At 41.1% G+C, this 13,817-nt stretch overlaps 1 protein-coding gene across 1 annotated transcript in view; it reads right to left on the bottom strand.

The window, feature by feature from the left end:
* The window catches only part of PKHD1 (PKHD1 ciliary IPT domain containing fibrocystin/polyductin), a 271,278-nt gene that overhangs the window by 145,175 nt on the left and 112,286 nt on the right, over positions 1 to 13,817 (bottom strand). The window contains exons 38-40 of the mRNA XM_074861360.1: positions 3,682 to 3,889; positions 2,551 to 2,708; positions 746 to 940 (exon numbers count right to left, since the gene is read on the bottom strand). Of these exons, the coding sequence (XP_074717461.1) occupies positions 746 to 940; positions 2,551 to 2,708; positions 3,682 to 3,889 (561 nt within the window). The remainder of the gene's footprint in view (positions 1 to 745; positions 941 to 2,550; positions 2,709 to 3,681; positions 3,890 to 13,817) is intronic.

The following is a 13,817-nucleotide window of genomic DNA, read 5'->3' as shown; positions in this document are numbered from 1 at the left end:
AGCCCAGGCAGTTAAATGATTGAAGTGGGATTGAAGGAGAGGAGGAACGTTTCAGAAGGGCAGTGAGGACAGAGCAGGTATCTTTTACAACTTGTCTTAGCCAGGCATGATGACCTGCTCACTGTACTCCAGAATCATAGCCAGTGCTGCCTTTTGCCATCAGGAAGCCTAGATTATCTCTCAGTGATGAAGATGGCATAGGAAAGGCATAAATGTGGGTTAGCTGAAGGGGGAAGTCCCATCCAGTACCCTTAAAGCATTATTTGAAAACACCCAACTTGCTCCTATCACCACAAGTCTTCAGAGCCCTCACTGCCACTTCCACAGAGAGGAATTTTGCACTTACCAGTGAAAAAGTCAAAAGAACTTAATATGTTCCTTAACCTTCAGGTGAGAGAATTAAATTTTGGCCTATGCTACCGCACAGCCCTGAGCCACTTCACAGTATATTAGCGTATTTATTTCCAGAGCTAGAAGTAGCATGCCAACTCAGACGTGTGGCATAAAAATGAAATATTATTTTAGGAGAAGCTGTCCAGAGATGCAAAGGTAATAAAGCAGCTTAAAGCACTCCATCAAGTTTCATTTGGGCTTAGACTACAAGTGAGGTTTTCTCACATTTACCAATCCAATTTATCAACTGACCAAGACCTGAGCAGGTTTTGAGGACATATGCCCCAGCTTTGGGCAGGAAAAGGTGGACATTTGACATCATTTGGACCCACCTCCAGTGCAGTTGTCTCACCTGCCATCCATGCATTGCCAACAACAGTCAGGGCACTGCAGTGCTGCCGAAACGCTTGGCCCATGTGGTGGAATTGAACCCCCTCCACCCGGAGCCGACTTGCCTCTCCCTGGAAGGCCTCCACAACCACGATGGCCCCCAGGTCTCGAGACCCCAGCTGCCTCTCGCTTCGCTTGTACAGACACCTGGAGCCACCTAGAATACAACCCAGTGGGAGCTGTCAGTGTTACTTCTCCATGGTGACCATGGGACATGCAGAGTGCCCCAAGCGACATCATGAGACCCACCACATTGATTCAGTGAGACTCCAACTCCAGCAGCAATCTTAAACACGGGCCCAAAGACAAATAGCCACAGGCAAGCATATTTGATACTCCCTCTAAATGCTCTCATGGTTCCTTCCCTAAGAGTCTGGACATTTTTAGAGGAACATATATTAAAACCAGCAGGAAGCTGTGGTAGTTTTATGCCTTGGAAAGTTCCCTGTGTTCAATTTTAAATAGTCTTATGCACGGGAAAGATGGATTTGACATTGATTTAGCTTGGATGAGGTTCTTGAAAAGAGGATTGGGCATGGATGTACTGAACTAAACTGAAATGAGAACATTCTGAAATTTCTTTAAAATTCTTGCTCTTCTGACTCTCCCTGCAGATGGATGGGGAGCTGTTACTACCTACAGTCTGAAGACAAGGAAAGTAAACCATAGGTTTGGGGAAGGCATTGATATTCATGAAAGACATCCTTCCATGGGTCTGTGCTTAGGATATTTTGGTATGAAGGGATTCAGGCTATTAATGGGCAACTTGAGCTCTTTCAGTGGACGAGCAGAGGGGATCTCAAATTCCAGCACTGCCTGGTTATGCTCAGTAATGCTCATTTTTCATTTAAAGAAGGTAAATTAACTGCAAAAAAAACACTGCTCACTCACCTTCTGGTGCCTCCTCTGTGAAATCCTCCTATCTTTTAACTCAAATAAAAACCTCAAACGGTTAGCACATTTCAGAGCCTATATTTATGAGTTCCACAGAAAATGGACCATAAATCCATGAGTAATAGAAGCAGTTGGCTGCTGGATATCAAATGAAGTCTTGTGTCACAGTCTGAAAGCCCAAGGCATTTTATTTTTAAAGGAAACCTTACACCTGGGTTGCCGGATAACCTAACTCTCCTCAAATTATAATCACTGTGTCTGATTCTGCTTCCTCATCAGCTGGTGTAAATCAGGAAGCCACCTGTCAACCTTCATGGCATTTCACACAGGTAAAACTAAAGGAGAACTGAGATACTTAACATTGTTTCACCAGTGTTATTATATGCTACAAGAAACCATCACCCATTATTTTTTCTTGGTATCCCTTAAACACTAAACAACATCTCAATATTTTACACTAAAGAGTACAAACAGCATTGGGCTGTTTTGTTTTTCCTTCTTCTCAAAGTGACTAAACAGTAAACACAATTAAAAATTTAATATATTATGTACACTGAAACATGTTTTCAGAAGATACTTTCTTTTCTACACCCTTAGGCTCAGGCAGAACTAAAGGGTCTTTCCCAAGATGGCTTGAAACAACAATTTGAAAATAATACATTGGAGATATTACCATGAAATGCAGTTCAACTCCCAAGACTTCACACTTCAATGTCAAACAATGTTTGGAAAGATAAACTCTCTTTCCTGGCACTGGTATGTCTCAAAGTTATCCTATTAAAAAAGATTACTAATACACAGTGATACCACGATGTGATTTTAATGGAGTAATTTTCCTCCTCAGAATGTTTCTGTAAGAAAAAACCTCCTCACCTCTTGTAACAGCTGCTTCTGCACACTGTCGAAGGTGTGACATCCTCTCCATTGTGACATTTCCTTGAACAACCACCCTTCTGCTAATCACTGCCACCACAGCACTCAAAGGCAGGCTTTGGCCATTCACCCATCCATCTTCAACACTGTGGGAGTACCTAGGGAAAGACATAAAAAAGACACAAAAGCATCTACACCTGTCAGATGGCAAGAATGATGTTTACCCTAAGCTTATGACTCCAACTTTCGAATTCAGAGCTGGGTTCAGTTTTCTTCTCACCATGGACAGTGGCATATCCAATGTGTCCGCATATGTGGGCTGGATATATTTTTCTTTGGTTGATTTTTTTTTTATCTTTTTGTCTCTCAAGCTCATAAATTTTCCCTAGATTATGTATATTTACACCTAAATATTTCAGTCATTGAATTTCCATCATCTTTCCAAAACATATTTTGGTGAAAAATATCAGTACTTTCTTCCTCAAGCCCCAAATATTTCCAAAAATGATACCGTTAATCTTCCTAGGCATTGGAGTTGGGTTGCCTCCCAAATAGATAACACATTTCAACACTGGCGCTTCACGTGATGATGATAAGAAGTACAGTTTGACCAAGATCTCCACTCACAGAAGACAAAGAGAACATAAAGCAGTGAAACTATTACTCACTGGAAACATGGAAGCATTATTTCCAAACTGAAATAATTCACTTTGAGTGTGTTGTTAATCACCTTAAGCAAATCATCCAAAAAGGGAAGTTTTGGGTTTTTTTTTTTAATGAAGTCAGACACTTTTTGTGAAAAAAATATTCACTTTCTCAAGAAATTAACTATGGAGTAAATTTCTTTGCCAACCCTAGGCTGAGGCCACTGGACTGTGCTGACCATGGGTGTTTTCTGCTTCAAAGGTTTTCTCAGTTCATGGTTATGATACAGAATTTAAGCATAGTCAGAAACATTAGGGATTGAACGTCCACTAGCTTTAAGAGGAACTGAAATACCTCTGACTAACTTTGTTAAAGGGATTTATATAGTTATTATGTCCCAAGGAAACATCAAATCCTCACTTTGACCAAATTTTCCTCTGGTTTAGTTCTCTGCTATAGAAATCCCCTTGGCCCTTGAAAGGATACCTGAGTGGTGACCTAAGGTACAGCTCCGTGTTGTTCACAGACTCAATAACAGCCATTTCTTCTTGCTGCTGTGCATCTCCAAGGCCTGTCTGCCCCACCACAATTTTGTCACCAGGTTGCCAGTCAACAGGTTCCTGGAGCACTAATCGTGTGTCATTAACATGAGCTGATGATTTCAAGCATGTTAAAGATACTTTGGGCATCCAGCCTGAAAAAAAATTTAAAAAACAGGTCAATCAACATAAAAAATCAGGAGCAGTGTGCTTAGAAAACACTGCCTCACTTGGTTCATCCCACAGTCATTCATTTCTTCTTGATGTTGTGTAGGAGAGATGGGATTAATGTTACAAAAGAGTATTTGTGAACATCTGCTTGGATCACAGAATCACAGAATCGACTAGGTTGGAAAAGACCTTGAAGGTCATCCAGTCCAACCATTGACCTAACACTGACAGTTCCCAACTACACCATATCCCTAAGTGCTATGTCAACCCGCCTCTTGAACACCTCCAGGGATGGGGACTCCACCACCTCCCTGGGCAGCCCATTCAAACACCTAACTACCTGTTCTGTAAAGAAATACTTCCTAATATCTAGTCTAAACCTTCCCTGGCTCAACTTGAGTCTTTTCCCTCTTGTTCTATCACTTATTACTTAGTTAAAGAGACTCATCCCCAGCTCTCTGCAATCTCCTTTCAGGTAGCTGTAGAGGGCCATGAGGTCTCCCCTCAGCCTCCTCTTCTCCAGACTAAACTCCCCCAGTTCCCTCAGCCGCTCCTCATACGACATGTGCTCCAGACCCTGCACCAGCTCTGTTGCCCTTCTCTGGACACGCTCGAGTCATTCAATGTCCTTTTTGTAGTGAGGGGCCCAAAACTGAACACAGGAATCGAGGTGCGGCCTTACCAGTGCCGAGTACAGGGGTAAGATCCCTTCCCTGTCCCTGCTGGCCACGCTATTGTTAACACAAACCAGGATACCATTGGCCTTCTTGGCCACCTGGGCACAATGCTGGCTCATGTTCAGCCAGCTGTCAATCAACACCCCCAGGTCCCTCTCTGATGGTGAATCAGACTGATCTGGATCAGAAATGCAACTCTTTCTAAACAACATCTTCATTTCATATCTTTTGTCTTTATTGGTCCCAAAAAGCCGAAAAAACATGCTGGAAAGAAGTTTGCTCAACAGGCAGTGGGAGCTGAGGTTCAGGTTCTTTCCCCCAGAACTGACATCCTTATGTGAGAAACAGCCTGTTCTTAAACACCCTTTATAACCAACGGAGAAGAGTAGTCTTTGCAGGGACCATCATCCTTCTCTGAGTTCAAAAAGCACTTAGAATTATCAGATTCCCCAGTCAAGTGTCCAAAACAACATCCAGTGAATCTAGGCCCACAAGTAACTTGCATTCACAAAAACACATGCTTCTATTAATAACATTTCAGTGAGATATGAAAAGACAAATATCACCAGTTTCAAAAACTTTTAAGAGTGTGTACAGATTGCTCAGCTAGCAACATGAGGTCATCTTGAAACTGTCTCCAGTGAAGGATCTGAAATGAGGGGTCATTTTTTTGAAATCTTGGGTTAAGTGGCTTAAACATTTTATATGAATATAATTTGTTCATCTTTTTTTATTCAAAAGCAGAAATAACATCCCATACTATTTTAATGCTGCAACTTTGGGGATTTTTTTCCATAAAACTTGAATCTCAGAATAGACTGCTGAAACATCCTTGGTGAGACCTTAATCTGGATAGACCTGAAAATATATTTTTAACTTTAAGGTACAGCTGATGTGAAGGTCACGTAACATCCCTGGGGATGGGAATGGGATGTAGGTGTGGTGAGCAGTGTGTATATATGGGTCAGACCAACTGCAAGATGAAGAAAAGCCCACTGCATCAGCAAACTGAGGTCACCACTGGAAGGCAATAGCAAGGTGGCAACTGCAGTTTCCCAAATTCCCTCCTCTTCAGTGGACATACTACCAAGTCTGTGTACAACAGCCCTGGCAATGAAACATCTTGCCATTTCACCCTTCCTTCTTCACTTCATGAAGTTTGCTTTAACTCTTGACATTTCTTTTTCCCTAGCAGGCTTTGGAACAAATTGGTCCAGTGAGATCCAACACACCGAACACCATCAGGGGACAGTATGTGCCTCACACACCCACATTTAGTATGTTTTTCCTTCCCTCCTTTGGAATAGATCATAATTTACCTTTAGCCCACAGCAAGTTACTGTCCTCCCTGGTTATGCTATAGAAAAGTAATAACACCAGAAATCACTGAGAGTAGAGGTTGCATTCAATAAATCATTTTCAAATTATTTTAAGCAAGTTTTTCTCTTTCCATATCTTGTTTCACTTTCTCATTGTTTATACTCCAGTGTCCCAATCTTTTCCTTAATGAAGATGGAAATAAAAAGTAGCACCTCCAATTCAGTGAATTCACAGCAGAATAAGAAAGAATCAGGTCTTTATAGTCTGTCAACTTGAGCACCTGCTCTGTTTGTCAATGATGGGCATCTAAACCTATCTGAGATATTTCTGGATTATTATATTTTCTTTTTTTCTTAAATCAGACTTGAAATTTCTCAATTTACAGATAAGCAAAACTCCCAAGATATCCTTCACTTAATGTGCCTTAGTTCATATCATGGAACTGGGAATGCATCAAATGGATTTCCTTCAGATGAAACTAATGCAGAAGCTGTAATCCAATAGAACATATAATACACTTTAGACACTAAAGGAACCAGACTAGAATGACTCTATAGTAGCCCCTAAAACACATACAATGTGGACACTGCATCCCCAGCCCCTATATCATTCGCTCTACAGATCTGCTTCTACTGGACCATACTGTTTTCTAATGTAGACATAGCCAAAGCCCACCTTGCACCATTCATGAGCACAGTCATCAAAGATTTTCCTGGTGAGACCTCATGCTCAACACAGCTTTAGCAAGCTCAAAAAAAACCATCTTGATCTCATTCTATGTGCATCTTTTTACTAGCAGCAGTCTCATCATCTTTATTGATTTACCTTCTTTCATTGAGTGAATCTCATGAATTTTTAGGACTCACATAAAAGCGAACGACTGACAGCAGCCATCTGCATGTTGAGCAGCATACAATTTTTCTCCAGCTCTGGACTTTTTGTTTATAGTACTGATTTGTGTCCATGTGTTAGAGTGTGTGTCTGAGTGCATCTGTGACCAGACACACCACTGACTTCCATTGTGTACATCTGTCACACACACACTACAGCAACCATTATAAAATCACTGCTGGGCAATGACTCTTGTCATTAAGAGGTGCAAACCACTGTTCTGCATTCAAAATATGCTCTAATGGAAAAGGCTTGTTTCAGGCTTTTTTTCCACTTCCAAGCTCTGAAACAAAATTTTTTAAGGAAAATCTTCTCAAGTTGTTTTTTCTTCTAAAAGAAGAGTATTCAAGGTACCCAGACATTCCTTGTTTTTTGTTTTGTTTTTATTTTTTGACTTCTTACTGCATCCTCCCAGACTCTCTCTCTGTCTCCCATTCCACAGTTTGTTTTGCCTTTTTCCTGATGATTTAGGCAGGGTGGGATATTTCTTTGTATGTGTAAGATCTACTTCCAATTTCCAATACTTTTAGTATATTTTTGTTAGGAAAAAAAAAATTCCAGCAGATTGGTTCTTTCCTTGCTTCCCATTTATATTCCCACATACAACAACATCTGTAAGTCAATTCTCCTCTACTCTAAGCAGCACGAGTGACCCACAGGATTTTGTCAGCAATACTTTCATGGTCAGTTCACAAAGGAGGGACCATAACTGAGACTTCTTTGTCTTAACTATAACATATTCCTAACCCCATGATTTTGGTGGAAGCCCCTCGTACACTCACACACAAAAGTACTACACTGTTCCTTGAGCAGTCATCACCCATTGGTGTTTAAAATCACCCATTCTCCTTTCTAGAAAAAAATTACAGCTGGTTAGTTTTTTGAAAGTAGGTATAACATTGCGACCTATATCTCACATAGTTCCAACTATAGGAAAACGTGCAACTCTCATGTTCTCCAACTTCAGTATCCAATGAAGATAGCTTGAAAAAAAGTACAGCACTCACCAAGCCCCATAGTCACTGTCACTGGTGGTGCCTGCAATTGCCTTGACTTAGTTTGGAGACTGTGGGTTGGTTTCAGGTACCTAAACATGTCATTTTTGATGTACAATTGGCCTCTAGCTGCTGTTCCAGAAAGGCATTGGTCTGGCATAAGATGTGTGTCCTATCTGCCAGACCTACATAGATACCTTGGATAGTATAGAGTGCCTGAAATGGTCCTTTAACACTCAGGTAAATGAGCAGCCAAACAGATGGCAGACAGACAAATCAAATTGCTACTGCTCCTTGAAGAAGTTTCAAGGGCTCTGCTCACCTACCAGGGGTTGGCTGATTGGATAGGGCACACCACTTTTCAGAGGCACTTCTACTCCCAACTTTTGAATGGGGAGGTGAAATATGCTGATGAACATCTCAGGAGAGAATAATCTCCAGCTAGGAGACAACCTTCCTTTCCCAGAGGTCTTTTCCAGCTTCTCTCCTTCAAAGAACCAACACGCTCTCTACAAAGATCATGAATACCTAAGGGGGGTTCCCTGGAATGAAGACCTCTGCCTCTGCAGTGTGTCTGCAGGACCACCCTTTGGAAGCCCAGAGCCCTCTTTCTTGTTTCCCCTTGAAAACAAACTCTATTTCAGACGAAACATACAGGGTTCATAAAATAACCTTCAGTGGTTGGGACTGGACTGTGCAACAGGTAAATAAATGACTTGTTCGAGAGTAGAAGATTTAAAAGACCAACAGCTGCAATATATTTAAATTATTACTTCACCAAAAAAGTACTGCAAGCAGAAACACTCAAAAGTACTGAAAAATAGATGAATCTGTATAACTCCTTAATTATTGAACTCATTTTTAATAATTAACTAAGCTCAGATTGGGAAAAAAACACATCTTGAGATCTAAGGCAGAAGTGCCTTCACGTTAAAGAGACAGGACAGAGCCTTTAGACTCTAGATGCCATTGTAGGCAAAGTAAGAATTGAACATTTTACTAAATGACTCGACAGAAACACCTTTAAATACTGAGCAGAGCAGAACCATGTTATCAAATAGCAACCCAGAAATTCAAAGGAGGTGAAAACAACTTCCAAAGTGAATTAATCACAAATCATAGCATAAGGAACATCTTGGCAGCAGGACCCTGATTTACGCTTCCTTTTGGAAGCATGATGTGAAGATGCAGTCTTGTATAGAGCTGGCAAAATTAAGAACAAGGCAATTCTGATGTGTACAATGCCACGCTCTTTTCTATGTCAAGCAGAGAAGAAGAAAAATAGTATAAATTTAATTCCTTGCAGCCCCTACCACAAAACATTTCATAAATCTATGTAGGATGCTATATGACTTCACTAACTGATTTTGCCTAGTCCTAAGTGGTTCAACCAGAGATGACAATTTGACCTTTACAGAAATGTCTCAGAATCACGTCAAAAGTCAGCAAACTCAGCAAGGTATGTCAGGGTATTCTTATCTCCAGGATTACAATAAAGTCTGTCTACATCAGACGAAGTGCTTAAGTACACACTTAACATCTGAGCTGTCCAGGTGAGTGAGGTGTTTAACTGACTTGCTTTAATTTGGCATAGCCATACACGTTAAATTACTATGTAACAGTCTCCAAAATAATCTGATGAATCTGATGCTCTTACACCTGTAGATTGTACTGGGTGTTGTATGTTTAGATAAATTAGGTCATTATTTACATTCCTCCAATTACAAAAGACATGAATATTATTTCCTCTTCCAGGTGTATTTTGGGTACCTCAAGGGGTGTTGAAAATTTAAACTGGGTGTTGAAGAGCTATCTCTGATCACCCAGCTTTGAAAGCAGAAACTGCTACAATAGGAAATATTGAAAGAGAGGGTTTTGGAAAAAAATAAAAAATGACTACAGGATAGAGAGAGGCAATTGTAAACTAATTAATTAGGAGACACGTCCTATAGTCAATGGGGAGGCTATACACTCTGAATCACCTTCTGGAGAGTGTCTCTGTCCCACTACAGGCACAGGAGAGTTGTCTCCTAATTCAGGCAAGTGGATTACTCCAAAGTGACTCAGGAGCACTTCAGTGGCCAAGGAGCCTTGAAAACTCCAGCTGCCCGAACCAGTGGCTGCCTCCACAAAGCTACAAGTTTCCTTGGGTCTGAACTGATGCACGGACCTGTTCTCCCCCGACCGCTGATTCTCCCCTCTCATTTATAACACTGAGCACATGTCCAGTCTTTCTGCCGGCACTGCAGAGCAGAAAGGGAGAGGGGCAGAGAAAAAAAAAGCAGTGGTATTGATCTCAGCTGAGAAAGGCCACTCCAGATCCCACTCCTCATCCCAGTGGGAAATTTTGCTTCAGACAAAATAACTTCTTCAAAGTCTCTGTTTGTCAGACTGGACAGTTATGAAGTGTTGAAGTGTTCAGTTTACTCACTCCTTGTACATTTATGAAAAAAATCACCTCTTGCCCACTACCTTAAAATGTCTCCCAGCTTCCACCAGAACAGAAACTTGGATTGACACTGGTCACCAAAGGAGGTGCATAGTTTGTAATCTATTATTTGTATTAAAGTAAGGCCTACCATGCTAGATACTCCACACATGCAGATAGCTAGGGCCAGACCTAATGGGAGTATCTCCACTGGATATAGACAAGTCCTTCCACAGCATTCATTGACCTGAGGAGCCTAGGACTATCACTCCATGCAAACATGGGTGAGGCCTCCACAAATAAAGTTATTAATTTCATTGTACACAAAGGAAGGTGCTGAGGAGATGAAGAGTTAAGTGGTTTGTTTGGGGTTACACAAGTATCTGGGATAAAGCTGGGAAGTAAGTTTCTTCTGAGCCAGCCCACTTTCTCACAAATTAAGTCTCCTATTCCAGCTGGGAATAATCTAGCACATCTGAAAAACAAAAGTTAAGACTCGTTAGCATTTTTGGTTACTGCTCACTGTTCAGATATTAGCTGCAGAGGCAGGTGGCTGAATTGCATCTACATGAATGTCTTGTACCATTTTACAAAAAAGGGAAACTGAGTCAATTCAAAGAGATAAACCAAAAAGTGGTTAGTTTGCCCTGGTCCAAGAAGGAGATCAAAATCAAAAGAGGAGGTCAGAGCCCCCTGAGACACCTCCAACTCTCTGTCAGAAGACCATGAGATGCTGATATTGCAGTTACTTTGTGTTACCAGTCTCTCATCCTCCAGGAAATAACTTTCCAGACAACTCTGGTTTGAACTGAGAGTGATCCATTAAACTTCATACTTTTTTCACCCTCCAACAGCCAGTGCCTGCACACTTCTATTCCTGCTGATCCACTGCTTCTTTCTCTTCAGCTTCTTACATCTCCTGTCCTTCACCTCTTCCAATCTCTCCCAGAGGGTGATTCCAGTCAACACATAAATCTCACAGCCTTGCCTTTTCTTCTGTAATTCCTTCGAACCTGTTCTCTTCCTCCTTTCTGTGTCTCAGTCTGATGTCACATCTCCCAGACCACTACATCTCTTCCTCACATACCTTCAGGAATGTATGGGGCATGGGCAGAGGAAACTGACTGCTCAACTGCTTCTCCAGTTGATTTGTGAAGGTATGTGTCTTCAGCAGGCAACCTTAGGCAGAGTGATTTTTTCAGCCTGGTTTGCCCAAGCTCTCATTTATTCCATCCACAGATTCAGCCTCCATGTCTCCTTTTATGCTCCCAGGTCTTCCTGTCAGGTTCTGCTGCACAGATCCCACTTCATGGTCTACCTTTTTCTAAGCCTTCCCTCAATCTGTACTTTTTCTGTCTACTGTTTTCCTTCTGAAGAATGCTCCTTTGGACTCCTGACTTCTCTTTCACTTCAGATAAGGCCACTGGTACCTCTTCTTTCTTCCAGCCAAGTTGTACTTTGGGTGTTGTGTCATCTGAACATCATCAGTTATATATGCCTTCATATTTCTCCCCATGAGTTTCTCAACTTCCACCTCTGCTTCTCCTCTTTGTCTCAAACTCTCTTCCCAACTCACACGCTACCTTGGGGTCAGTCTGTATTTAAACAAAATGTGTGCTTACCTCTCCTAATCATTTGTGGTCAGCAGTTTCTCACACATCTATAACACATCAATCCAATGGTGACACACTTAGAGAGAGTCTTTAGGTCTTCTCATTCTCCAACTCAGCTTCTTCCATAAGGCTGTCCTGTGGTGCTGTTGTTTTTTCCAGCATTTTCAGTTACTGGCCATAATCTTTCAGCTTTGTTTGTTTGTTTCCAGAACATGCCGCTTCAAGGTACAACAGTCCTTCCCTGAAGTGTACCAAGCACAGTCACTCTTGTGTGTCTGATTTATCCTCTTGCACTCTGCATCCGCAGAAATATTTGTGTTCTTACTCCAGGGGCAACCAGAAGGCATTTGAAATCCCAGATCTCACTGCCTAATGATTTCCCTAGCCACCAGCTTGCTCTGAAAGGAGCTTTTGCCTTTCACACATTTCTATTTATTTAGATGGACTCCACCTTAAATCTATGGGATAGTCCAGATTTAAGAATTTATGTGACTAGACGACATGTTGCTTAGATGGAAAACAGATGCTCCTGACCTGAAAACAAGACTTTTTGAAGTATATGTTTTCACCTAACTTTAGATAACCAGAGAACCTCCTAACTAAGCCTGACAGCAACCAGCGTGAGGCACATGCAGAGACAGGGAGAACTGGAGAGTCTGCCTTATGCATGGGAGTGTTGATAGAAACTAGACCCCTTAAATGGGTTTTAGGAGGATGAGTTCCAGCCCTAAGCATGCTATGGGACTGTTGGTCTTTTCTCCCAGAAATTATTTAAATGTTTTAAACAATCTGCTTTTTCTGGCATGGGACAGCAGGATTTGAACCCTTCTCCTCCACACACGGTCAGGATCCTGCTGCATCTTCTCTTCGCTGGTATTTACCTCAAATTAATTAACCTGGGTTATGAACACACACTTTGTTTGTAGTGTTGACAAACTATAAAGCTCTTTTACACCTTTTGACAGTTCATTGGCACTTTAAAGTTGCGGTAATGAGATCCCTTTATACCACAAAAGGAATTTACAAGAACTGCAGGGCTCAGACACACAATCTATTTACGGTGACTATACAAGTTATACTGCAGATAATCTGTCAATCTGTTGCAGCTACACTAAATCTTCAGTGTAAATTAGAATAAAATCTTTCAATTGCCACAAACAAAGCAAAAAGAAACAAGTATTCCCCCAAAAGAAAATAATTTTGCAAGAGACAGAGTTAAAAATGTAACTCAATGGATTATATCTATGATAAAAGAAAAGAAAAAAAAAAACCCACCACCATATAGTCTCCAGTAATATAACACAACACAATTTACTGCAGCATTTCAGGTGTCAGACTGCCTGAGGAATCCAGCTTCCTCTCCACTGTCATAATCCCTTATTATTCCCTTTTCCCTATCCAAATTGCACTGCCTACTCAATCTTAGCTTGGCCATTCCTAAAATTTCCAAATGTCAAAGTGATAAATGGCAATACAGGCATTGGAAATGGGTGCTTCAGAAAAGAGATATTTTTAAAATATATTTTCAGATCCAGGACAGATACTTTTTGCTGCTGCTGTTTCATTTAATAAGACAAGCCATAAAAATTATGATGTATAAAATTCCTTAAATTAAAAGGAATAGAAAATATTTTCCAGAAAGCCTCCTTAGTCAAGCTAACACACAGCTGTGCTGCTGCAGCTCTCTATGGTCAGATGGACCTTAAAGTCCCAAATCCTTAATTAACAACCTGGAAAAATTCTCTCATGAACCTTGGATTTGATGAAGACTTCTTAAAAAAACTGTCACAGCTACCTCACTCTTGCAGTGTCTATAGTCCTGTCACTGGCTATCAAGCGTAGGGAATCAGAAAAGGAAGAATAAGAGCTGTTTTCCTCCATTTTCACATGTTTAAAAACATCCACCTAAACCATGAGCCCTCAGCCCTCTGGACTTGAATGTTTCCAGCTTACTTTTGCTCTCTGTTAATTCCAGTCCTAGGTATATT

This window comes from Strix uralensis, chromosome 3, assembly GCF_047716275.1.
Source record: "Strix uralensis isolate ZFMK-TIS-50842 chromosome 3, bStrUra1, whole genome shotgun sequence".
NCBI classification, from domain to species: Eukaryota; Metazoa; Chordata; class Aves; order Strigiformes; family Strigidae; genus Strix; species Strix uralensis.
This window is presented reverse-complemented; position numbering and strand designations above follow the sequence as displayed.